Raw genomic sequence first — 27,714 nt, 5'->3', positions numbered from 1 at the left:
GAGGACAGGCTGGCCGACGACCAAATGAGGGTGCAGAACGCCTTCCAGAACTGGGACGATAACTGAGGACCCCTGTCGGAGACCATGTCCATGGGCAGTCCATGGATCCGGAATACGAGCTGCACCATGAGCTGGGCTGTTTAATTGGCAGAGGGTAGTTTGGGGAGAGGAATGAAGTGGGCGGCTTGGGAGAAGCAATCCACCACGGTCAGAATAGCGGTGCTGCCATCAGACGGGAGAAGACCCGTGACAAAGTCCAGGGAGATGTGAGGCCAGAAACGGTGGGGGACAGGCAGATGTTGGAGGAGACCAGCCGGAGCTTGCTGAAGCGCCTTGTTCTATGCACAAACTGTGCAAGCGGACACAAATGCGGACACCAAAAGCACTGTCACTCAAAGGCCAGGTTCTGACGGGCGCCCGAACGAACATCCAGTTATCAGGGCCCCCCCGGGGTTTGGCTGGGAACGCTGTGCCTCACAGACCTGCTTCCCTATTCCCCAGCTGAGTGCCGTCGCCTGGCATGAGGTGGGAAGGATGATCTTGGGTTCCGGGGTAGTAGTCGTGGGGCTATAGCAGCGGGACAGTGCATCCTGCTTGACATTCTTGGATCCCGGTAGGTACGAGAGGGAGAAGTTGAACCGTGAAGCCCACCTGGCTTGCCTGAAGTTGAAGCGCTTGGCGGTGTGGAGATATTCAGGTTCTTGTGGTTCCTCCACACGATGAATGGATGTTCCGCTCCCTCCAGCCAGTGCCTCCATTCCTCCAACGCCATCTTCACCGCGTGAAGCTCCCGATTCCACACTTCGTAGTTCCTTTCCTTGGCGTTGAGGCGATGGGAGAAGAAGGCACAGGGATGTAGATTGAGGTCTAGGGAAAAACACTGGGACAGGACAGCCCCCACTCCGACGTCTGAAGCATCCGCCTCTACCACGAACTGACGAGATCGGTCCAGATGAACGGCGGAGAGGTCCGGGGCACCTTCCGAGCCCCCAGGAAGACGTAACAGGGAAGGTTGTGCTGACTTTAGGCAATGGGCGTGGCAGAACGGGCTCCAGCCCATGATGGCACCAGTAGACCAGTTATTGAGGGGATTGTGTCGTTGGAGCCAGGAGAATCTCAATACCACCGGAATCAGAGGGGACTTGATGAGCAGGAACTGGATAGCCTCGCTGTGGTTCCCTGACACCCGTATGTGGATGGGAGTGGTGTTGTGGGTGACTCTGCCTATAGAGCTCCTGTCCAGCGCTCTAACATCCATGGGAATGGAGAGGGGCTGAGAGGGGATGTTCAGCTCACCAGGGTAGCGTCCAAAAAACTCTTGTCTGCCCCAGAGTCAATGAGGACCCAGAGAGATTTGGACTGGTCTCCCCACAGCGGAATGGCATGAAAAGAAAAGGGATGCGAGCAGGGGAAGCAGGAACGTTCTCCATATGGCCCACCAGAGTCCTTGCTCCTACCAGAGAGCCTGGCTACTTTAGAAAACAAGAGGACACAAGCTGACAGGACAAACGCTGGTAAGCTTGACAAACAAGACGAACTGTACTGACTAGTCAAAGATTTTATTCTCCCTTTCCGTTTTTAAATCATTCCTTTTTATCTAATTCGGAGTGCTATGTTGATGACTCACCGCTAAGGATAGGTCTTTATGCAAATAAATAAAAAGGACCTCTGCCATTCAGTGTTTTGATCATGGCAGATGTCATGCAAGCCCTTGATGAAAAGTGCAGGTAATGTATCCAATTTCTGGAAGTGTGAAATGGGTTGGAGACTACATGTTGTCATCAACTGTCACTCAAGTGAAGAGCAAGGCCAGTAATTTACAAAATGTTGCATTTACCTCTTTGTCATCCTATAATTTGCATTCATTTCCTCTCCTTCGTTTGTTTTTCCTCTGCACAGATACGATTAACCATTTATATCTGACCTAGACAGTCATTGAATATACCTGCTGATTCATACACTTTTTGTACATTGTTCTTCGGCGTCCTAGATGATTTAGAGTTCCATGCCAGTTCCCTACCAGGTCCAAGGGTGAAGCATGAACCCCGTTGCCCTTGGAGACAGCATTGTTGTCTTGTTGTGTCTGGTTCTGCTTGGCTCTGACCAAACACCGTGACAAACACACAATCAGCCCACACACGCACAGGCACGCACGCACCATGCAGGCACGCATCAGCGTGCACACACACAGCCCTTTTCATAACTGCACTGGGAACAAATTAAATATGAACATGTTGTGTTGACCATGTTGTGTTGTTGTGATTCTGCTACGATGCAAAAATGTTTGTGTTACCAATGTTACATAACAGCCCTTGGCTCCACTTGTCTCCTGGTTTAATTTTAAAACTTTTTTCTGTAAGCTCAAGCTGGTGAATATTCAACAGGGATATATTGAAGGCTCTGTATGTGAAAATATATGAGATATACCGGTGGTGGTGTTGACTGACTGGCAGGCTCCTCCCAACGTCTTCTGGGCCGGGCCCAAATCCCTTCTGATCGCCTGGCTCCTCTGCCTGCCTTCAGCAGAACAATTAAAAACCCACCTGACAATACCTCTGTCTCCTCGGTCTCCTCTGTCTCCAAGACGGCTGTCACCAAGGCAGACATGGACCAGTTGATTTATTTCTCTACCCTTAACAAATGAGTATTCTCAAAATGCTGTTTTTTTTATTTCATGTCATTTTTTCCACTCGCGTGAAATTAGCAGATGTTTGGATACGATATCATTCAAACTCTTTAGTGAGAGACGTTTGAGATGATATGCTGTCTCTGCTATTGCGTCTAGTATTAGACACATCTAACAGTGTGTACTGTTTCCAAACTGTTATCATCCCAAAAATGTCATATTTTTTTATGGTATCAATATCCTTAATTGATGTCAACCCTGGTAAAACGTTTGTGATAATTGAGAATTGCTACCTACGTTTGTATAAATCAGAAGCAACACAGTCATTATATTAGATTGCAGCTACATTATTACAATGCATTAGGTTTATGGTCTTCAGTCCTCAGCTACACCATAAAACACAGCTCTATTCCTGAGAGTGGGCGTCTGTAGATTAATCAGCTAATGTTGGCAATGTAATAGACAACAATATTTAATCAGGTGACAGCACGGGACAGGACGCTAGCGCGACACACTAATCCTTCACACACGCACACCGCCTGCCTATAGGAATCAGACGGGGAATGCCGCCCATCAATTCTGTTAAGCGTGGAGAAGAGGCGGTCAAGGGAGACACGGTCAACTACTGTCACGACCTTTCACCTTAAGCCACTCCGTGTTGTTGAGGGCTTGGTGTGTGTGTGTGTGTGTGGGGGGGGTTGGTGAGTGGATGGCAGATAAGTGGTTGCCTGTCAGAGCATCTGGTGTAGAGGTATGAGCCATGGCCTCCATAATGGCCTCCATAATGTCACCTATTAGAGAGAGAGAGAGAGAGAGGGGGGGGGGGGGGGGTAAACTGACTACTGCAAAGGACTGAGACAGTCAGGGAGTGGTGGATAAGGGAACTAGATCTCGCATGGCTACCAATCAGATATACAGGTGAAGGAGTGGATGTACTGGATGAAGACACTGAGACAGCTTGGCGTTATCCTTCCCTCTCTCTCTTTCCCCTGCAGTGTTCTCTCTCCTTCAAAGTCCCTCTCTGTAACACACGCACGCACACACACACACACACACACACACATACACACACACACACACACACACACACACACACACACACACACATACCTACGAAGCACCCTTTCCACCCTCGCCCTCACTCTTTTCCTATCTTTTATCCTTCTCCTTTCCTCTCTCGCTGCTCGTCTCCCTGGCTGAATTCCCTGAGGCACACACAGAACCTTTGTTACTTAGGTGAGCAACAGCACTCCTCCAGGAGATCTAAGCCTTTACAATCCAATCAGACATTTCTCAAGCCTTCTGCCTGCCTCAAACTGGAGTGTTGGAAACTCACAGATAAAAACAGGTCATAGAAAAGGGTTCACTTCCTGTTAGGGCTGTCTTTTTTTGAACTATGATATTTTTCACATGAATTGTTGTAGTCATATTAACCCATGTAGGTCTACACATCATTTACACAATGTTGGTACAGATTCATGCAGTGTGTCTCTCATCCGTACCAATTAATGTAGAATAATAGTTACTTCCTTGTCTTTGCTTTGATTAACAAAGCAGTTGCTGTTTAAGGGCTGTAGAGGCCACATAGCTAGAATTGCTATTTATATTCTATAGAATATTCTATTTATGTCTGGGTTCATGTCGATTACATCATGTATATGTTGTTCAGGACCAAGGACAGCTCACACAGTGCTTTCTCTTGGGTGTTTACATGGTGCTATAACTTCAGCAAGATTAACTGCAGCAGGAACGTCTCAGTAGTCAACCTAACAATATTACAGTAACAGTATGCTTCATTGAGGCCCATATCTGATACTTACTAGAAATATACAGTAGAAAGCGTTATATTTTATTTCTATTTGTAACATACTGGGTGTAGTGGGTGAGAAGTCAGGCGCAGGAAGCAGAGAGTTCAAGGTGGTGCTATATTTAATGCACAAAATGGCCAACATATGCCAACCCCACAAAACAAATGCCCCAAACACGGGGACTTAAACAGTCCAGCAAAACCCACGAAATGGGAAACACGTAAACCACAGACGTGCACCCAAGTTACAAAAAACAATCCCGCACAAAGAGCAGGCGGGCCTACTAGTAAATAAAGCCTGACTAATCAGCCTAAAACACAAACTGGTGAAACCAATAAACAGAAAGGGGAAAACGGATCAGTGGCAGCTAGTAGGCCGGTGACGACGACCGCCGAGCGCCACCCGAACAGGAAGGGGAGCCACCTTCGGTAGGAGTTGTGACACTATTCTTCCGTGAGCAAAAGGCAGAGAGAAGTCTGTGATAACCACCTATGGAAGAATAGTTGACCTGCATGGAACTCCAGGAATATACAGCATCCGTCTCAGTTGGTTAAGTTGATGTTCCAGCAGCCTACCTCTACTTATCACTACTTATTACAGTTCAGTGGTGTCTGATTTCATTAGGTTTGTGGTGGGCCATATTTCCATTAAATAGTGGAGACTGGAGCTGGGAGGGGGTTTTGGCAGTGCTACTTCACCGCTCAGCCAACAGACGCTCTCCCTGTGTGTCCGTCTGGAGCCACACATACGCACACGCACACACACGCACACACACACACACACACACACACACACACACACACACACACACACACACACACACACACACACACACACACACACACACAGTCTGCCAAGAAGAGGAGTCTATATCATCCGTTTTGCCTTCAGTGTTTGTGAACGTGTGTGTATTCGTATTGCGAGATTGATATAAACAGTTTGCCAAGGAGCCTAACAGAGAGGATCATTTAATATGTTAAGATAGTCATCAAATGTCATGTGTATGCCTGAGTGTTCGCTTGTGTCCGTGTGCCTGCGTGTGTCTACGTGTCTATGCACGTGTGTGTGTGTGTGTTTGTGTGTGTGTGTGCATATGCAAATGCGCGTCCTACATCCATGTGTGTAATTAAAAGCCGAGCCGGGCTAAGTCTCCCAGGCAGTTTTCAGCTGCGACCCCTGACCTGCGAGAGACAGGGGGGGTCGGAGAGCGCCGAGTAGATGAACTGACACACCAGGCTTCAAACACATGCCAGGCAGGCAGGTAGAGAGGCAGACAGCTTAACTGACTGATAACACTGCAAAGATTACATCTGTGAGAACGAGTGCATTACAAACAGCCGTTCTTCCTTCCCGATGATACTCTGAGTGAAATGTGGTTATGTGGGTCTGGATCCTCTTGAGTGATATTTCTGAAACGTTTTCCCTGATATACATGAGGCTCCTCGGTGACACCTTATTTACTTCTAGATTAAATAGCTTTTTAAAGCATTATTGACACTGCTGCTCTCTGTGGATGTCAGCATTGTATGTTTTACGTCTCTAACACACTCCACTCTACCTCCGTTCACAGTACTAGACATGCAGCGCATTATAGGGGAGAGAGAGAGAGAGATACAGCCGTGCCTTGAAATCGACGCTTGCGGCATGACAAACACAGGCTACCCTGCAGGCGTTGCAGTGTGTTGGAGGATGAAATCTAACACAGGGCCGTGCAGCGGAGGTGATGTCCACCTGCCCTGCTGCCGTGCCGGTGCAGCTGTAGCATCAGAGAGCTCTGCCTTGTTAGCGTTGTGACAGAGCCTTTGTAACACCGCCACCTGTGGCTTACTCCGTCTGCAGTACGGTCAAAAAGACCCAGAAAGAGAGGGTGGGTATTACACAGAGATGTTCAGGGTCTACAAAGCACAAAACAAACTGGCCTGGTTTGTACAGTCATCTGTCTCAGCCCGAACAGAACAGTGTCGCTATGTGCTCTGAATAGGCTACATGTGGGAGTGAGATGGAACAACAGAACAGGAAATACAGGGGAATAGTTTGAAAATAAATGATCAAATGGAAGACAGGAGAACACAACATGATGAGGTGGATGGGGAGAGGTTTGGAATCCAAACATTTTTGGAGATGACAGTTGATGTTCAAATGTCCTTACGTGGCTGGCACAGATCTTAAGTTCTAGGCCACGACAGTTCCAGGCTACAATACACCTAAGAAAGTGTCCAAACTTTCTTAGGTACAGCCTACATGGAGCCTTTAAAAGAAAATGCCATAAACATGTAGCTAAAGTGCTTCTGTTCTAGTGAGGATTCAAATGATTAACTTTGATCGCCCAGTCTCAGTCATACTGTAAGGACCATGGCAGAGCTCACGATCCACTCAATGTAAAAAAAGATAGTTGGATAGTTGGATTACCATAGCCTTGAGCGGACATCTCATTTTTACAAGCCTTTTAACGTCCTTAAAGCACATGAAGTCAAAATTCACATGGACTACGTTTCAACTTTTGTTCAAACATTATATGAACATTATATCTATGAAGATTACTGTCAGTGTGCAGTGGAATGGTATCTTATGCCTTAGTGGATATGGAGATGAACAACCAATTGCATCTCATCTTGTCTGTCAAACAGATTGGATTGCAGATGTAATGCCAAGTCAGTCTTACATTTGTTACTATGTCACTTTCACAAAACCCAAAATCAACCAACCAATCAACCAACCCAGCACTAGCTTGAGCTCCCACCCTGCCAACCTGAAATGACTCCTCAGTATTGCTCTGTTTCCCTGTGTGGTCTCATTAGTATGAATCTCTTGGTTTAATTAATCAGTAACAGAGTGCTTGATTCATATATTATTTCGACAGAGTGGTTGATTAGAGCGCTGTTCCCTTTAGCCATTTTAAACTTGTTTTAATGGCTGTTGCATGCTCGTCAGGCAAAGAGAGACAGAGAGAGCCAGACAGAGTGTTTTTGTGTGCGTGTGTGTGCTCGTCAGCAAGGAGCAGGAGAGGAGAGCACTCCACACTCCCTAAGAGGGCTATGATTACAACCACGCCACGTTTAGAGGGTCAGCAGTAATGTGTTGCTAAATGAAGTGTGTCCTCAAACACTGCAGCTGCTGTTGTGTTGCTGTTGTGTTTTATAAGGTCAGATGATTGTGTAGTTCTCTGTAGACTCGGTCAGATTTATATTATGATGTGTTGTTGTTGTGTTTTATAAGGTCAGAATGTTGTGTAGTTTCTCTGTAGACTGGGTCAGATTTATATTATGGTGTGTTGTTGTGTTTTATAAGGTCAGAATGTTGTGTAGTTTCTCTGTAGACTCGGTCAGATTTATATTATGATGTGTTGTTGTTGTGTTTTATAAGGTCAGAATGTTGTGTAGTTTCTCTGTAGACTGGGTCAGATTTATATTATGGTGTGTTGTTGTGTTTTATTAGGTCAGACGGTTGTGTAGTTTCTCTGTAGACTGGGTCAGATTTATATTATGGTGTGTTGTTGTTGTGTTTTATAAGGTCAGAATGTTGTGTAGTTTCTCTGTAGACTGGGTCAGATTTATATTATGGTGTGTTGTTGTGTTTTATAAGGTCAGAATGTTGTGTAGTTTCTCTGTAGAGTGGGTCAGATTTATATTATGGTGTGTTGTTGTGTTTTATAAGGTCAGAATGTTGTGAAGTTTCTCTGTAGACTGGGTCAGATTTATATTATGGTGTGTTGTTGTGTTTTATAAGGTCAGAATGTTGTGTAGTTTCTCTGTAGACTGGGTCAGATTTATATTATGCTGTGTTGTTGTTGTGTTTTATAAGGTCAGAATGTTGTGTAGTTTCTCTGTAGACTGGGTCAGATTTATATTATGCTGTGTTGTTGTTGTGTTTTATAAGGTCAGAATGTTGTGTAGTTTCTCTGTAGACTGGGTCAGATTTATATTATGCTGTGTTGTTGTTGTGTTTTATAAGGTCAGAATGTTGTGTAGTTTCTCTGTAGACTGGGTCAGATTTATATTATGGTGTGTTGTTGTGTTTTATTAGGTCAGACGGTTGTGTAGTTTCTCTGTAGACTGGGTCAGATTTATATTATGCTGTGTTGTTGTTGTGTTTTATAAGGTCAGAATGTTGTGTAGTTTCTCTGTAGACTGGGTCAGATTTATATTATGGTGTGTTGTTGTGTTTTATTAGGTCAGACGGTTGTGTAGTTTCTCTGTAGACTGGGTCAGATTTATATTATGCTGTGTTGTTGTTGTGTTTTATAAGGTCAGAATGTTGTGTAGTTTCTCTGTAGACTGGGTCAGATTTATATTATGCTGTGTTGTTGTTGTGTTTTATAAGGTCAGAATGTTGTGTAGTTTCTCTGTAGACTGGGTCAGATTTATATTATGGTGTGTTGTTGTGTTTTATTAGGTCAGACGGTTGTGTAGTTTCTCTGTAGACTGGGTCAGATTTATATTATGCTGTGTTGTTGTTGTGTTTTATAAGGTCAGAATGTTGTGTAGTTTCTCTGTAGACTGGGTCAGATTTATATTATGGTGTGTTGTTGTGTTTTATTAGGTCAGACGGTTGTGTAGTTTCTCTGTAGACTGGGTCAGATTTATATTATGCTGTGTTGTTGTTGTGTTTTATAAGGTCAGAATGTTGTGTAGTTTCTCTGTAGACTGGGTCAGATTTATATTATGGTGTGTTGTTGTGTTTTATTAGGTCAGACGGTTGTGTAGTTTCTCTGTAGACTGGGTCAGATTTATATTATGATGTGTTGTTGTTGTGTTTTATTAGGTCAGACGGTTGTGTAGTTTCTCTGTAGACTGGGTCAGATTTATATTATGGTGTGTTGTTGTGTTTTATAAGGTCAGACGGTTGTGTAGTTTCTCTGTAGACTGGGTCAGATTTATATTATGGTGTGTTGTTGTTGTGTTTTATAAGGTCAGAATGTTGTGTAGTTTCTCTGTAGACTGGGTCAGATTTATATTATGGTGTGTTGTTGTGTTTTATTAGGTCAGACGGTTGTGTAGTTTCTCTGTAGACTGGGTCAGATTTATATTATGGTGTGTTGTTGTGTTTTATAAGGTCAGAATGTTGTGTAGTTTCTCTGTAGACTGGGTCAGATTTATATTATGGTGTGTTGTTGTTGTGTTTTATAAGGTCAGAATGTTGTGTAGTTTCTCTGTAGACTGGGTCAGATTTATATTATGGTGTGTTGTTGTGTTTTATAAGGTCAGAATGTTGTGAAGTTTCTCTGTAGACTGGGTCAGATTTATATTATGGTGTGTTGTTGTGTTTTATAAGGTCAGAATGTTGTGTAGTTTCTCTGTAGACTGGGTCAGATTTATATTATGCTGTGTTGTTGTTATGTTTTATAAGGTCAGAATGTTGTGTAGTTTCTCTGTAGACTGGGTCAGATTTATATTATGCTGTGTTGTTGTTGTGTTTTATAAGGTCAGAATGTTGTGTAGTTTCTCTGTAGACTGGGTCAGATTTATATTATGGTGTGTTGTTGTGTTTTATAAGGTCAGAATGTTGTGTAGTTTCTCTGTAGACTGGGTCAGATTTATATTATGGTGTGTTGTTGTGTTTTATAAGGTCAGAATGTTGTGTAGTTTCTCTGTAGACTGGGTCAGATTTATATTATGGTGTGTTGTTGTTGTGTTTTATAAGGTCAGAATGTTGTGTAGTTTCTCTGTAGACTGGGTCAGATTTATATTATGGTGTGTTGTTGTGTTTTATTAGGTCAGACGGTTGTGTAGTTTCTCTGTAGACTGGGTCAGATTTATATTATGGTGTGTTGTTGTGTTTTATAAGGTCAGAATGTTGTGTAGTTTCTCTGTAGACTGGGTCAGATTTATATTATGGTGTGTTGTTGTGTTTTATAAGGTCAGAATGTTGTGAAGTTTCTCTGTAGACTGGGTCAGATTTATATTATGATGTGTTGTTGTTGTGTTTTATAAGGTCAGAATGTTGTGTAGTTTCTCTGTAGACTGGGTCAGATTTATATTATGCTGTGTTGTTGTTGTGTTTTATAAGGTCAGAATGTTGTGTAGTTTCTCTGTAGACTGGGTCAGATTTATATTATGCTGTGTTGTTGTTGTGTTTTATAAGGTCAGAATGTTGTGTAGTTTCTCTGTAGACTGGGTCAGATTTATATTATGGTGTGTTGTTGTGTTTTATAAGGTCAGAATGTTGTGTAGTTTCTCTGTAGACTGGGTCAGATTTATATTATGGTGTGTTGTTGTGTTTTATAAGGTCAGAATGTTGTGTAGTTTCTCTGTAGACTGGGTCAGATTTATATTATGGTGTGTTGTTGTGTTTTATAAGGTCAGAATGTTGTGTAGTTTCTCTGTAGACTGGGTCAGATTTATATTATGGTGTGTTGTTGTGTTTTATAAGGTCAGAATGTTGTGTAGTTTCTCTGTAGACTGGGTCAGATTTATATTATGGTGTGTTGTTGTGTTTTATAAGGTCAGAATGTTGTGTAGTTTCTCTGTAGACTGGGTCAGATTTATATTATGATGTGTTGTTGTTCTGTTTTATAAGGTCAGACGGTTGTGTAGTTTCTCTGTAGACTGGGTCAGATTTATATTATGGTGTGTTGTTGTTCTGTTTTATAAGGTCAGACGGTTGTGTAGTTTCTCTGTAGACTGGGTCAGATTTATATTATGGTGTGTTGTTGTTCTGTTTTATAAGGTCAGACGGTTGTGTAGTTCTCTGTAGACTCGGTCAGATTTATATTATGGTGTGTTGTTGTTGTGTTTTATTAGGTCAGACGGTTGTGTAGTTTCTCTGTAGACTCGGTCAGATTTATATTATGGTGTGTTGTTGTTGTGTTTTATTAGGTCAGACGGTTGTGTAGTTTCTCTGTAGACTCGGTCAGATTTATATTATGGTGTGTTGTTGTTCTGTTTTATAAGGTCAGACGGTTGTGTAGTTCTCTGTAGACTCGGTCAGATTTATATTATGGTGAGTTGTTGTTGTGTTTTATTAGGTCAGACGGTTGTGTAGTTTCTCTGTAGACTCGGTCAGATTTATATTATGGTGTGTTGTTGTTGTGTTTTATTAGCTCAGAATGTTGTGTAGTTTCTCTGTATACTGGGTCAGATTTATATTTTGATGTCTTGTTGTTGGATTCAAGGCGCTACAGTTACTTCTTCTGGCCCGGGACACAAGGATTTTACTTGCGTTTTTTACGAGGACATTTCAATTTGTAGTGACTCTTGAACTTGACTCTTTCAGAAGATGTTTAAAATGCCGAAGGTCAGGGTAACACATTGAACTGCGTCTTAGTATAACTTAGAAATGAACAATTGTCAACTCAACTCAAAGATGTGGGAGCTATAGAGTACCCAGAAGCCTTTTATGTAGAGTCAGCATCTCAGAGACTATCTGAGTCAAGCAATATCAACAAAATGGCAGACAGTGTATGTGTGTGTGTGTCTGTCTGTGTGTGTGTCTGTGTGTGTGTGTGTGTGTGCGTGTCTTTTTGTTTGTTTTTCTAGTTGCGACATGATTTTTTATTGCTGTGTATAATGTATGTGCCTTGCTTGGGAAGTGGGTATGTGTGTGTGTGTGTGTGTGTGTGTTGCCCTCTTCTTTGTGATTCCAATTGTGCCAGTGTCGTGATCCTGCGAGCCTTGGAGAGGAAAAAGGACTGAGGTCTTTTTCCCCAGAGTCATCTGTCAATCATTCTCTTAGATTCAATGGTAAAAAGAAGAAGAAAAAGAAGCTTAACCCTCCCAGTAGAATGTCTGAAGAGACCTTCAGTGATCCCACAGACAGACAGAAGTGGCACGAGCTGAATTTAAAGTATCAATCAAAGCAGTTAAATAAGCAGACTGGGAATGTCTGCTCTACCCTACGTTTACGACCCTATTGATTTGAATCATTCTAAAAAGTCACCCTTGCCTTTGGTTGTGGTTTCAAAATGTCTGAATGTTGAAGACATCGCCGACATCGCCGACATCTTGCATCAGAAAATAGGATTGTTATGAATCACTACAGATGTTCACCCCCCACCCCCACCCCCCGTGCCTCCAAGATAATTATTCTGTGCTAAATTTACCTCTTGCTGGATACAGAGGGACGAGTCGTAGACCAGTCATTAATTACAGTAGATTCTTCCATATATTTATGTGGCCTCCAACTGCTAATTAGGTTGAAGTGTTTGACAGGTAGGGCTTGATTTAATCAGCCATGTGTACTACTGTCCACACACGGCGTGTGTGTGTGTGTGTGTGTGTGTGTGTGTGTGTGTGTGTGTGAGTGAGTGTGAGTGAGTGTGTGTGTGTGTGTGTGTGTGTGTGTGCGTGTGTGTGTGTGTGTGCGCGTGTGCGTGTGTGTGTGTGTGTGCCTGCATGTGTGTGTGCACGTGTTTGATGTGTACTGTCCATGTTAATGTGAGATCTGATGGCTCCTATATGTCAATAAGGGCCTGGGTCTGGCTGGGTCTCCACACCAAAGGACAGTTGCCAAACAGTGGCCTAATGAGACAGCCTACTCCGTATAATGAATGAGTACAGTCACTTATATATACAGTGATATATATGTATGATTGACGTCCATATACATAGTGATATTTTCACAGTAATGTATGGACAGTGATATATTTATTTACCTTTATTTAACCAGGTAGGCAAGTTGAGAACAAGTTCTCATTTACAATTGCGACCTGGCCAAGATAAAGCAAAGCAGTTTGACAGATACAACGACACAGAGTTACACATGGAGTAAAACAAACATACAGTCAATAATACAGTATAAACAAGTCTATATACAATGTGAGCAAATGAGGTGAGAAGGGAGGTAAAGGCAAAAAAAGGCCATGGTGGCAAAGTAAATACAATATAGCAAGTAAAACACTGGAATGGTAGTTTTGCAATGGAAGAATGTGCAAAGTAGAAATAAAAATAATGGGGTGCAAAGGAGCAAAATAAATAAATAAATTAAATACAGTTGGGAAAGAGGTAGTTGTTTGGGCTAAATTATAGGTGGGCTATGTACAGGTGCAGTAATCTGTGAGCTGCTCTGACAGTTGGTGCTTAAAGCTAGTGAGGGAGATAAGTGTTTCCAGTTTCAGAGATTATGAATGATAGGGGTTTACATATTGATTGTTTAATTCATATTATTAATGTCCATGTACAAGGACAGAATAGCTACACGTGCACACACACACACACACACACACACACACACACACACACACACACACACACACACACACACACACACACACACACACACACACACACACACGTTTTATGAACTGAACACAAGGACACTGTAAATATGTGTTGTCCTTGAAAGCCGATGCCTCGGGTGACGTTGACCGTCAGGTGAGCAGCTCGCGGAAACATTTTATTGGGGAATCAGATTTATTCATGTAATTCAAGTGTTGCAGTAGCAGGACCCAGACTCACTTAACTCAGCCTGATCTGCCATACAGTTACTGTAACATGATCTCAACCTGGACCCTGGCAGGCAGGGTATTGTACTTGGAGAGGGTAGTCTGTCTGTCTGTCGTTCTGTCTGCCTGTTTGTCTGTCTGTCTGTTCTGTCTGTCTGTCTGTCTGTCTGTCTGTCTGTCTGTCTGTCTGTCTGTCTGTCTGTCTGTCTGTCTGTCTGTCTGTCTGTCTGTCTGTCTGTCTGTCTGTCTGTCTGCCTGCCTGTCTGTCTGTCTGCCTGCCTCTCTCTCTCTCACCATCTTTCATTATGAACTGAATATACTGTGTGTTAATTCCCACAGACCTGTCCTCTTATGGCCCAGGTCGGGGTTTTCATTGGTAATAACACTGAAACCTGTACGGCCATGTGTATGTGTGTGCCTGCATGTCACAGGGTTGGGTTATCAGCTCGGTCAAGGTGACAGAGAGTCACGCCTGTCTGGGAGGCTTATACAGGATGTAGGGTTATTATATTACTCCTTACCAAAAGAGAGAGAGAAGGAGAAAGAAAGAAGGAGAGCGATTGAGAGAGCGCGACAATGAGGGAGAGAAAAAGAGAAGGATGTAAGTGTAGTCTCTCAAGTCAGTGTCAAATCACCAGGGATGTATCTGAGAAGAGCTGCAATGTGTCAGCCTTGATGCAGAAACCAGCCTTTTTCATATAGGCTGTGTTGCACAATGAATGTAGACTTCCGGCTATTGAGTCACTTATCATGTTGTTAGCCCAGTTTGATTCTGCTACTGTAGCTATTAGGATGCTGTTTGAATGTCAGTTCCATAATTGACTGTAGTGAGGACGGTGGAGTTTCTTAATGGTTCACTCATAGTGGTCCAGAGTTATCTCCGATAATGGTGTGTCGTATAATGATGTCTGGATGACGCTGGCCTCGCCAGGTCTCAATATACGATATACTTCTCTCAGTTCAAAAGTGAACCTCATTAGCTGAATGTTAAGATTTGTTTATCTTTGATTTGTGGAACAGTGTAGAAGTGCTTTAATGTCTAATGTCTGCAAACTTCCTCTTACCAAGACATAAACAGACAAGTGACTTTTATTTCATTGAACTGGATAAATAATGATGACTGTGTTTTTCCACGGGTGGAGAATCTTTCTGATCCTAAAGAGAGGAGGGAGACCATCCTTCTGGGACCTCGGGGTTGAGACAGGCGTTCCCTGTTACTATTAAAGTACTCAGAGCAGGAAGAATAATTTAATCGGATCTCTGTGTAAATGTGTCATTTTACTTTGAAAATGTGTTACCTTTTAACGTGGCATTAAAACAACCAGTCATGGTGTTTTCATACGATTGTCAAAGAAAATCACTTCAATAGGCACCTGTAAGTGTGGCCACCTGCGCACGTTCATTCAGTCTAAAATAATTCCAGCATCCATACTGTGCACCCGCCGTTTAATGAATGGAAAGTGACATCTGTTAAAACAATCTGTAATAAAGTCTAAGGAATGCATGACGTTCAGTGTTTGTCATTCATGAGGCCCACACGTGTAAATGGAATTGGTGTGTCCACTGCTGTCCGTGCACGTCTCGGCCTCGGCCAATCATCTTCCTACGACTGACGTGCAACAATGATAAATAATGTTGTAATTCCTTACTTATTGTGATAGGCTCATGTTTTACCGGCACGGTGTACCCTCACTATTTATTTTGCCAGTACTCCGAACCGGACCGTACCGGATGACTTCCCCCCCCAACTGTTTTTGCTAACCAAGCATACCTTAGGGTGACTTAGACTTCTTTGCTGAACTGAAAGGCATTGGCTCTGGGTCTCTGAGAACTGTTGAGACCCTGATCAGGTCAGACTAAAGCCTACTTTTACCACACAATGCCTGGGACTGCCTGGCACGGACAACAGCATGCAACAGCTAGGATGGCACAACGATACCTACTTTAACTGGACTTGTAATGCATACCGCTTTCATGTTGCCCTATTTTACAGCGATGCAATTCGGTAGTTGTAGTTGAAATATGGACACCAATGTTTTATTTACGAAGTCATTCTGTCATGTTGCAAGCAGTGGGGAAACTATTTGAGATGTGCTGTTGTAGTTTCAAACTTACTGTGAATGAAACATGTTGAGCTTCGTTGTCTGTGGACATGTTATTTGGACTTGTAGTTTGAAAAATGTACTTTAAAGTTGATCCTTACCATCATACCAATATAATAAAGTTTTCATAAAAGGGGGATTTTTATGCCCTTTTATGCTCCTAGAAAACTTTATTTTGAACATTTGCCACAACAACCTACCTGGGAGAGCGAGATATGTAGGTAGGTAGGTAGGTAGGTAGGTAGGTAGGTAGGTAGATACCCTTGTCATTACAGGTGTGTATCTGTGTATTATCACATCTCAATAATTCATACTACTTCTCAGTATTATTCATAATACATCACCTGTCTGTTTAATGTTGAATGGAGATATACACTGAGTGCACAAAACATTAGGAACACCTGCTCTTTCCATGACATAGACTGACCAGGTGACTGCTATGATCCCTTATTGATGTTACATCGACTTCAATCAGTGTACATGAAGGGGAGGGGAAAGGAGAGGTTAAAGAAGGATTTGTAAGCCTTGAGACAATTGAGACATGGATTGTACAGGTATATGTGTGCCATTCAGAGGGTGAATGGGCAAGACAAAAGTCCCTCTAAGTCCCTTTAAACGGGGTATGGTAGTAGGTGCCAGGTGCACCGGTTTGAGTGTGCCAAGAACTGTAACACTGCTGGCTTTTTAGTCCACCACTCAAAAGGAGGCTGACATTCATTGTGCAGAGCAGCAGACGGGCTTCAGTTAGTCAACTGACAGTCCAGTACAACATTGGTGAAAACAACATGAGTTCATCCATCCATCATGCCGCATGTCAGCATTGCAGGCTGGGGCTGGTGGTGATGGTGCGGGTAGTATGTTTTCATGGTAAAAGTGGAGGAACGTTTGAATGCCAATCAGGTGCATCCCTTCTTGGCAGCAGTGTATTCATCTGCGAATGGATTTCTTCAGCAGGTTAATACCCCATGCCGCAAGGATAGGATTGTCCAGGAGTTGTTCCACGAACATGACAGTGAATTCAGCTTCCTGCGGTGGCCTGCCCAGTCACCACATCACAATCCAATTGAGCGTCTGTGGAATGAGATGGAACAAGATATTCGGAGTAGAGATCCACTACCACAACTGTGGGAGGATTGGAGTCAACATGGGCGCTTTCGACACCTTGTAGAGTCCATGCTCCAACGAATTGAGGCTGTTCTGAGGGCAAAGGGGGAGGTGTTCTTCATGTTTTTCCCACTCAGTGTCGATGAAATAAGATACTGTGGTTAAAATGTGTTGAAAGTATCACCTCGCATCTGAGAAATATCTACCATCTCTTAAAGTAAGAGCTATATCTATTGTCATGCCTCCCATCCATATCACAAGTGCACCCTGTAGAGCTCTCAATGACATATCAAATATAATAGAATATAAAATTGCTTTTATATCCTACGAATGCGTTGAGGGAGGTTGCAGAGGCTTCCACACATTGTTTTAAGGTTCATGAATCTGCTAAATGGTCAGCTGTGGAGTGTGCTAGGTGGAACCGTGGACATTTACACATGGTCTCGCCTCATAACCCTCTCAATGGGAGAGTTCACCTGCACTGCAGCGAGGATACACAACACGCACGCACACACACAGCAGCATTAGATCAGTATTGAATTTCCCTTCCACTGCTAGCAACAAATATAATATTTTATCAGCTCAGCTTTGAGACATCACATCTCTCTCTCTCTCTCTCTCTCTCTCTCCTGCTCTCTCCCTCTCTCTCTCCTGCGCTCTCTCTCTCTCTCTCCCTCTCTCTCTCTCTCTCTCTCTCTCGCTCTCTCGATTCAATTCAACTCAAGGGCTTTATTGGCATGGGAAACGTGTTAACATTGCCAAAGCAAGTGAGGTAGATAATATATAAAGTGAATATATAAAGTCAAATAAACAATAAAAATTAACAGTAAACATTACACATACAGAAGTTTCAAAACAATAAAGAAATTACAAATGTCATATTATATATATACAGTGTTTTAACAATGTACAAATGGTTAAAGGACACAAGATAAAATAAATAAGCATAAATATGGGTTGTATTCTCTCTCTCTCTCCTGCTCTCTCCCTCTCTCTCTCTCTCTCTCTCACTCTCTCTCTCCTTCTCTCTCTCTCCCTCTCTCTCTCTCTCTCTCTCTCTCTCTCTCCTGCTCTCTCCCTCTCTCTCTCCTGCGCGCTCTCTCTCTCTCTCTCTCTCCCTCTCTCTCTCTCTCGCTCTCTCTCTCGCTCTCTCTCTCGCTCTCTCTCTCTCTCTCTCCCTCTCTCTCTCTCTCTCTCTCTCTCTCTCTCTCTCTCTCTCTCTCTCTCCCATTTCCAAACCAGGGTGCCAGGTTTCATTGTTAGATGTTACATGGGATAATGTCTCTTGGTGTGAATGAGTAGGGCAGAATATTTGCTGTTTCTCTCTCTCTCTTTCATATTGACCACCATGTAGTCGTGTTGACCCCTGCCTGACCCCGAGCTGTTTGAAAATGTAATTGTAATCCATGACAGGATTTAGCAGGGATCTATCACCTCACTGTAATCTGGGCGACAGCTTCCGATATTCACGCAGCGTCGAGGTTCAACCCAAGTGTCTGTGTCAACCAGCGCCAAACGCCAAGAGAGAGACTTCACTTATGATGTTAGTATGGCCAGGAAGGAGGGACAGAGAACGAGAGGGAGCGCGAGAGAGAGAGAGAGAGAGAGAGGCAGGGAGGGAGGGAGGGAGGGAGACAAGAGAGAGAGATTGAAAATGAGAGAGCACTGCTTCAAACGAGCCCATGGGCCAGTGCAGAAATCTTTCCTCACACACAAGGTCTCATTAATGCAGGAGGGATAGGTTTAACCCCAACCTGGCTACTGAGGAGAAAGACTGGAAAGTTGTGATTTTTTTCTCCCCTTATTCAGACAGAGGGACCTTGGCCAGATGATTTCTACTAGCTGTCCTTCTGAGGGCTGTCGTACAGGACACCACCTGAAACCCTGACTGTGCCATGTGGTGGGAAGGGATTTCCTCATCTGGGCCATCTGGATTGTTTACTGATAAACTCTAGCAAACACTATAATCCATCTGTCTGTGTGTGTGTGTGTGTGTGTGTGTGTGTGTGTGTGTGTGTGTGTGTGTGTGTGTGTGTGTGTGTGTGTGTGTGTGTGTGTGCGTGCATGTTCAATACTGGTGTTTGTACAGCAAAGATCACAGAGGAAAGATCATAGAGGATAAGCAAAACACAATTGTTGAATAGAATATAATTAGACACGTGAGACAAATAATCTGGGTGACTCATAAAACCTGTCATCAAAAATGATGTAAACTGTGTTATCAGTGTTTTGTGATCAACACCATTGCAATATGTACTTTTTAAGGAATCCTTGGGCTGGACTGTTTCCTGTTACCGTTAGTGTGAAAAATAAAGAGAAAGAGAGAGGGAGTGAGTGAGAGCAGGAGAGAGAGAGAGAGAGAGAGAGAGAGAGAGAGAGAGAGAGAGAGAGAGAGAGAGAGAGAGCAACAGGAGGGAGGGAGCAATCTGTGATCTGGGTTACAAGTCAGAAACATCTGTCACACAAAAGGATTTGTTTGATTGGTTGGGCCCATACATCACGCCTGCCTGTCAGTGGCCACTAAATTTATATTCCCCAAGTCACATCCTTTATCAGTGATCACGTAAGGGGGAGGCCTGGGCTGTCAGGGCTCCACAGCCATATCTTATTCACTTTAACACTAGCCTCCCTCTTTGCCACCCTCCCTCGGCCAAAATACCATGCAGCACGGCCCAAAGCATGGGGTTGGGGTTGCTCAGTCCCGCTCTTCAATTATATACAGTATGTTCTTCTATTGAACTATATACAGTGGGGCAAAAAAGTATTTAGTCAGCCACCAATTGTGCAAGTTCTCCCACTTAAAAAGATGAGAGGCCTGTAATTTTCATCATAGGTACACTTCAAGTATGACAGACAAAATGAGATTTTTTTAATTTAATTTTTTTTATTAATTTATTTGCAAATTATGGTGGAAAATAAGTATTTGGTCAATAACAAAAGTTTATCTCAATACTTTGTTATATACCCTTTGTTGGCAATGACAGAGGTCAAACGTTTTCTGTAAGGTTTTCACACACTGTTGCTGGTATTTTGGCCCATTCCTCCATGCAGATCTCCTCTAGAGCAGTGATGTTTTGGGGCTGTTGCTGGGCAACACGGACTTTCAACTCCCTCCAAAGATTTTCTATGGGGTTGAGATCTGGAGACTGGCTAGGCCACTCCAGGACCTTGAAATGCTTCTTACAAAGCCACTCCTTCGTTGCCCGGGCGGTGTGTTTGGGATCATTGTCACGCTGAAAGACCCAGCCATGTTTCATTTTACATTTACATTTAAGTCATTTAGCAGACGCTCTTATCCAGAGCGACTTACATCTTCAATGCCCTTGCTGATGGAAGGAGGTTTTCACTCAAAATCTCACGATACATGGCCCCATTCATTCTTTCCTTTACACGGATCAGTCGTCCTGGTCCCTTTGCAGAAACACAGCACCAAAGCATGATGTTTCCACCCCCATGCTTCACCGTAGGTATGGTGTTCTTTGGATGCAACTCAGCATTCTTTGTCCTCCAAACACGACGAGTTGAGTTTTTACCAAAAAGTTATATTTTGGTTTCATCTGACCATATGCCATTCTCCCAATCTTCTTCTGGATCATCCAAATGCTCTCTAGCAAACTTCAGATGGGCCGGGACATGTACTGGCTTAAGCAAGGGGACACGTCTGGCACTGCAAGATTTGAGTCCCTGGCCGCGTAGTGTGTTACTGATGGTAGGCTTTGTTACTTTGGTTCCAGCTCTCTGCAGGACATTCACTAGGTCCCCCCGTGTGGTTCTGTGATTTTTGCTCACCGTTCTTGTGATCATTTTGACCCCACGGGGTGAGATCTTGCGTGGAGCCCCAGATCGAGGGAGATTATCAGTGGTCTTGTATGTCTTCCATTTCCTAATAATTGCTCCCACAGTTGATTTCTTCAAACCAAGCTGCTTATTTATTGCAGATTCAGTCTTCCCAGCCTGGTGCATGTCTACAATTTTGTTTCTGGTGTCCTTTGACAGCTCTTTGGTCTTGGCCATAGTGGAGTTTGGAGTGTGACTGTTTGAGGTTGTGGACAGGTGTCTTTTATACTGATAACAAGTTCAAACAGATGCCATTAATACAGGTAACGAGTGGAGGACAGAGGAGCCTCTTAAAGAAGAAGTTACAGGTCTGTGAGAGCCAGAAATCTTGCTTGTTTGTAGGTGACCAAATACTTATTTTCCACCATAATTTGCAAATAAATTCATAAAAATGGGTTTTCTGGATTTTTTTTCTTCTCATTTTGTCTGTCATAGTTGAAGTGTACCTATGATGAAAATTAGAGGCCTCTCTCATCTTTGTAAGTGGGAGAACTTTTATATTTTATTTTACCTTTATTTAACTAGGCAAGTCAGTTAAGAACAAATTCTTATTTTCAATGACAGCCTGTTCAGACAGATTTGTACTTTGTCAGCTTGGGGGTTTGAACTTGCAACCTTCCGGTTACTAGTCCAATGCTCTAACCACTAGGCTACCTGCTGCCCCTATTGGTGTATAGTCTCGCTCGTACTAATCCTATACTCTTGATCATTATAGAATCATTATATTCTTTGTCTTTTAGATGTATATTGTTTTATTCTCCGTCTTTTGACATAATAGATATGTTTGATTATGAGATACAGATAAGCTCATTTTGGTGGGATGTTTGTGGAATAATACTGGTTGGGTTTTTACACAATAGCATGTGTTATTTTGTCAAGTGAATGTTTGCGTTGCTAGCTGAAATAGAGACGAACCGTTTTAACCTGATTGGTATAGACATAACAAATAAAGCGTTTCAAATAGTAGAAACCACCTCTTCCATCTCTCCCCAGTGTGTGTTAGCCAAATTGCTCTATCTGTTATGTGTCTCCTTGGGAAAGCCTTGGTTGGCCAACCATGAGAAAACCACTTCCCGACGATGACCCAACCAAACAACATTTGTCTAGAGAACAACAAGAGAACGAAAGAAAAGAAAGGCTGGAATTACTGTGATTCATTACGGGGCTGTTTTTGTCTCAGTCAGGAGGTGAAATTAGGCAGAACGTTGTAAATAGACACAGCAACAATTAGAGCTGCCCCACGAAGATAGTACCAACCCCCCCCCCCCCCCTGCCCCAACACACACACACACCTACACGTTCCTATCTCTCTTCATCACCGACACCAGGGATTAGATTAACCTAGTGTGTTTTGGGGGGTCGCTGATACCATTAGCACCAATTTAGCGTGACCTCTCCGCTCCACTACCTCCATCCAGCAGATAGCAGCTCCAGTCAGTCATCACTGTAATCTATGGCTGCTGTCTTGTCCCTCGTCTGCTGCTGCTAGTTGATCAGATTAGGATTAATAGAAACATCCTTGGTAATTACGTCTGGATAGGGTGGAGCTGTGTAGCAGCGAAGCTCGCTAGCTGCAGTGTCAATTATTATAATGTTTCGCCAAACCATTTATCGGCTAATAGAGCTGTCAGTGCCATGAAATAAAACAGAAGTCTCCCCATTGATTTCCACTGGGCTGCAGTGCTCAGGGCTTTATCTCCTCTCTGAAGGAAGGAGTGGTCCCGTACAGCGAGACCGGAGAGTGAGGGTATTGATTATCATAAGGCTGTATTTTGTGAGTATGGAGGAGACAGTAATGAAAGGTTTTAACCTGTGTGTTTGGAGATCTCCACGGCTAGCCAAGGTTGCCAGGTGCTACGCTGCAGATTTCCAGCCTCTGGTGAAAGAAATTGATAAGGATACATCTTTGTCTGATTAGACTAAATGTGTTTGGAGGTCTGTGTGTATGTGTGTGTGTGTCCGTGTGTGTGTGTGTCCCGCCAAAGTAACACATGTTTTCATGAGATTTAGGTTTCGACCTAGTAAATATTACAAAACTCCGAAAAATGCTGCCCGTAGATCGAGTACATAATGCCACGTTGTTTTTTATCTACCTTAACTATGGAAACCTGAGTGTTCCACTTCTTTTGAATAATCCAGTCCAATGTGCCCAGGGGCATCCAGAGGATGGTATCCCACAATTCCTTTATAGTCCTTTTCTAATCCCCAAAGTCCCAGTAACCTACAGCTAACGAGCCCTCTGTAGACACAGTACAGGGTAGCAGATGGCAGGTAATGGCAGCCCTAACCTCCTGACTGTGTAGCCCATTGAAACCCAAGTGGAAATTTCCGCTGCCAGCCCTCCTCTCACAGCCTACTGCTCACTCCCTGGTTCCCTTTGTCCAGCGCTCAGAGGACTGTGGGGGATTGGCTAGACAGGATATTAATGTGACTCTGGGCCAGTTAGAAGGCTAAATGCCCGGCACAGACATGTTTTATCCTCACCTTGCCTTGGAGGACAAGAAAAAACGGCAAAGCTTATTAGCAGGAACATATATATTTCTCTCTCTCTCTCTCTCTCTTTCCTTTTTATTGTATCTCTCTTTCTTTCTTTCTTTCTTTCTTTCTTTCTTTCTTTCTCTCTCTCTCTCTCTCTCTCTCTCTCTATCTCCCTCTCTCTCTATCTCCCTCTCTCTCTTTCCTTTTTCTTGTATCTCTCTTTCTCTCTCTCTCTCTCTCTCTCTCCCTCTCTCTCTCTCTCTCTCTTTCCTTTTTCTTGTATCTCTCTTTCTCTCTCTCTCCTTTTGTCTTCCTGCCTCCTTTTCCTGTCCTACATCACCCGGACAGAGAGCGCCTCCCCTCTTATATCGCCCTGGCCACAGAACCAGGCCACAGAACCACCCAGACACTGACATCTCCCACCTAATCAAGTGGTGGATTATCTTGTCCTGGTAAATTGGAGGAGCATCTCTGTTGAAAGGTCCTTCCTGAAGTACCCCCTCCCCTTAGTCCAGCGGCAGACAGCAGGCTGTAGCCCCGGGGAAGGAAGAACATGGCGGTGTAACGATTTGTGGAAAACCGTACCAATGTTTTGAGGAGGCTGTTTTCTAGAGGAAAGGGTCTTGATGAATCTGAGGCGTTGCCTGCTCACCTGCCTGTCTGCCTCTTTTCAAAAGAGCAAGAGAGGGAAAGAGAGAGGGGGAGAGAGGTCCTTTAAGTTCTGCTCTCTGCCTTCCTTTGCTCTCCCTCTCTCTGGCTTGATACCCTTGACTTTGAACTGGAGGTTGGATGGTATATTTTTCATCCTTCAAAGACGGAATTGACAAAAGGCACACCTCTTGAGTTTCCCAGCCATTAAATTCAGATTGAGCCAGGCTTCATGCAACAAAAATGATTGTGGAAAGATGGCGGGCTTTTCTCCTCTTGTTAGATTGACCTTCATGTTATACCTGCTACTCACGAGGACATTAGGCACAAGGTATTCCTTGTTATTTTCTCTCCACCCCTCGGGACTTCTATATCTACTGGTGTTTATAATGTTGTTGGTGATAGTGCTTAGCCATAAATGATACAGGGAAGATGATATGAGATACAAATGCAAGATCCTGACAGATTTTTAAAATTATATTTAACCAGGCAAGTCAGTTAAGAACAAATTCTTATTTACAATGACAGCCTACCCCAGCCAAACCGTAACCCAGACGACACTGGGCCAATTGTGTGCTGCCCTATGGGACTCCCAATCACAGCCGGTTGTGTTAAGCCTAGAATTGACCCAGGGTCCATAATGACACCTCCAGCACTGCGATGCAGTGCCTTAGACCGCTGCGCCACGCAGGAGCCCCTTTGGTTCTTGCAGTCTGGCTATGAGAAGAGGGGTGTTGTAAGTCCGTGGTGGAGGGGTGACTTCTTCGAAACGGCCCCATAAAACATGAATGTGTCTCCGGGTGTTTTCTAATAGGCTAGCCCCTCATTTAGATTCATTTAGTATCACAGCTGGAGCCCTGGACCCAACATCACATCAATACTATTCAAATTATGCAGAGTCATGGTCGTACTAGGTCTCTGTGCTGTATGGCTACACACAGAACTCAAGGCTCGTAACAAGAAGCTTTGGGTACCTGTGTTATTGTTTACCATTTCAATTCCTTAATGTCGTTCTTTCTCTGTCTTTATTTTCCCCTCTCTTTCAGGAGAACCCGTACATGTGTAACAATGAATGTGATGCCGAAAACGAGGACCTGGCCCACCCACCGGAGCTCATGTTCGATTTCGAGGGCCGCAATCCCACAACCTTCTGGCAGTCCAGTTCCTGGAAGAAGTACCCCAAGGCCCTCCTGGTCAACATCACACTGTCCTGGAGCAAAACCATTGAGCTGACCGACGACATCGTGGTCACCTTCGAGTCAGGCCGCCCGGAACAGATGGTTCTGGAGAAGTCTCTGGACTACGGTAAGACCTGGCAACCCTACCAGTTCTACGCCACAGACTGTCTGGACGCTTTCACCATGGATGCCAAGACTGTCCAGGACCTGACCCAGCACACTCTCCTAGACATCATCTGCACCGAGGAATACTCCAGGGGCTACGTGTGGAAGTATGACAAGACGGTGCGCTTCGAGATCAAGGACCGCTTTGCACTGTTCGCCGGACCACGGCTCCACAACATGGCGTCCCTCTACGGTCAGTTAGACACCACCAAGAACCTGAGAGACTTCTTCACCATTACAGACCTGAGGGTCCGGCTCCTCCGACCAGCCACAGGGGCCACCATGGTAGACGAGAACAACCTGTCCAGATACTTCTACGCCATCTCTGACATCAAGGTCCAGGGAAGGTAAGCTCTCACAATACATTTGTATTACTTTGTTTTCCATCGCAGCAGAGGCTGACTGGGTTCACATGCTATTTATTATGTTATGTGTTTGGTATGTGGCTGCAGTGCATATTAGTATCAAGTCACTATTGCCAAGCTATATTTCCTGCACTTGAATGAGTGCATATTAATGCAATGTGTGGTTCTGGACAGAAGGATGGGATACAGCAGGATTCATTTAGATACAAATGAAGGTAATTGAGGTAGATATGTACTGTACATATAGGTAGGGGTAAAGTGACTAGGTAACAGGATATATAATAGACAGTAACAGCAGCGTATGCGATGAGTCAAAAGAGTTAGTGTAAAAAGGGTCGATGCAGATAGACCGGGTAGCTATTGTTGAACTATTTAACTAACTATTCAGTAGTCTTATGGCTTGGTGGTAGAAGCTGTTTAGGGTTCTGTTGGTTCCAGACTTGATGCATAGCTACCACTTGCCGTACGATAGCAGAGAGAACAGTCTATGACTTGGGTGGCTGGAGTCTTTGAATATATTTTGGGCCTTCCTCTGACACCGCCTGGTATAGAGGTCCTGGATGGAATGTCGCTCGGCCGCAGTGATGTACTGGGCCGTGCACACAACTCTATGTAGCGCCTTGCAGTTGAATGCCAAGCAGTTGCCATACCAAGTGGTGATGCAGCCAGTCAAGATGCTCTCAATGGTGCAGCTGTAGAACGTTTTGAGGATCTGAGGGCCCATTAATCTTTTCAGCCTCCTGAGGGGGAAGAGGCATTGTCATGTTCTCTTCATGTGTTGGTGTGTGTGGACCATGATAATTCCTCTCAACCCGCTCCACTACAGAACCGTCGATTCGTCTTGCTGACATTGAGGGAGAGGTTGTTGTCCTGGCACCACACTAACAGGTCTCTGACCACCTCCTTGTAGGCTGTCTCATCGTTGTCGGTGTTCAGGCTTATCACCGTCAAATGTAATGATGGTGTTGGAGTCGTGCGCGGGTATACAGTCTTAGGGGAACAGGGAGTACAGGAGGTGACTAAGCACGCAACCCCGAGGGGTCCTGTGTTGAGGGTCAGCGTGGCGGATGTGTTGTTGCCTACCCTCACCACTCAGGGGAGGCCCATCAGGAAGTCCAGGATCCAGTTGCAGAGGGAGGTGTTTATTTTTTAGAACGTTTTTTTGATTTGGTATTTTTTATGAGAGACAATACAGACAAACAAGTAGAGGGCAGAACCCACACTGATCCCCTAACACATCAAACCCACCACAACCCCCCATGGTCCAACAGAGCCCCACCCCAATACCAGACGTAAAGAGGCATGACATAGAACTGGAGCAATATAATCAAATAACGAAAAACAAAGATACAATCAAACAGAAAGGAAAGAAGAGTAAAAATAGTGACACAAATTCTAATTTAGGTTATTTTATGGCGCTGTGAAATTAGCTCGGTCCATGTCTCCTAAAAAGAAAGGAAAGGGCGCCAGATATCATAACATGTATTTGCAGATCCAATAATGAAATAGCACATTTTCTCTAGCTTGAGATGTTGCATGACTTACTTTTTTTAACCTGGCAAGTCAGTTAAGAACTAATTCTTATTTACAATGACAGCTTAGGAACAGTGGGTTAACTGCCTTGGTCAGGAGCAGAAATAGAAGACGTGTAGCTAGAAGGTTTTTTCTCAATATATTGAAGTAAATAGGAAAAGATGAGTGTCACAGGCTGGACGTTTTAATCAATACATTGCAGTCAATGGAAAAAGATGAGTGTCACAGGGTTGATGTTTTTCTCAATACATTGCAGTCAATGGAAAAAGATGAGTGTCACAGGGTTGATGTTTTTCTCAATACATTGCAGTCAAAGGGAAAAGATGAGTGTCACAGGGTTGATGTTTTTCTCAGTACATTGCAGTCAATGGGAAAAGAAACACGTCAACCAATTGACTGGCTGTCTCTGTCTTTCTCACTCTCTACCTCCTCTTTATCCCCCCTAATTCTCTCCTTTCTCCCTCCCCTTCTTTCGCCCCCTCCACCCTCTC

General features: G+C 43.8%; 1 protein-coding gene across 2 annotated transcripts in view; it reads left to right on the top strand.

The window, feature by feature from the left end:
* Positions 1–27,714, top strand: part of ntng1a (netrin g1a) — a 287,611-nt gene that overhangs the window by 38,098 nt on the left and 221,799 nt on the right. For both annotated transcript variants that reach the window (XM_065007088.1, XM_065007089.1), the window contains exon 3: positions 25,029–25,672. In XM_065007088.1, the coding sequence (XP_064863160.1) occupies positions 25,029–25,672 (644 nt within the window). The remainder of the gene's footprint in view (positions 1–25,028; positions 25,673–27,714) is intronic.

Source organism: Oncorhynchus nerka, linkage group LG22 (assembly GCF_034236695.1).
Source record: "Oncorhynchus nerka isolate Pitt River linkage group LG22, Oner_Uvic_2.0, whole genome shotgun sequence".
Classification (NCBI taxonomy): domain Eukaryota; kingdom Metazoa; phylum Chordata; class Actinopteri; order Salmoniformes; family Salmonidae; genus Oncorhynchus; species Oncorhynchus nerka.
The sequence above is the reverse complement of the archived record's forward strand: the minus strand, read 5'-3'. Positions and strand labels throughout refer to the sequence as shown.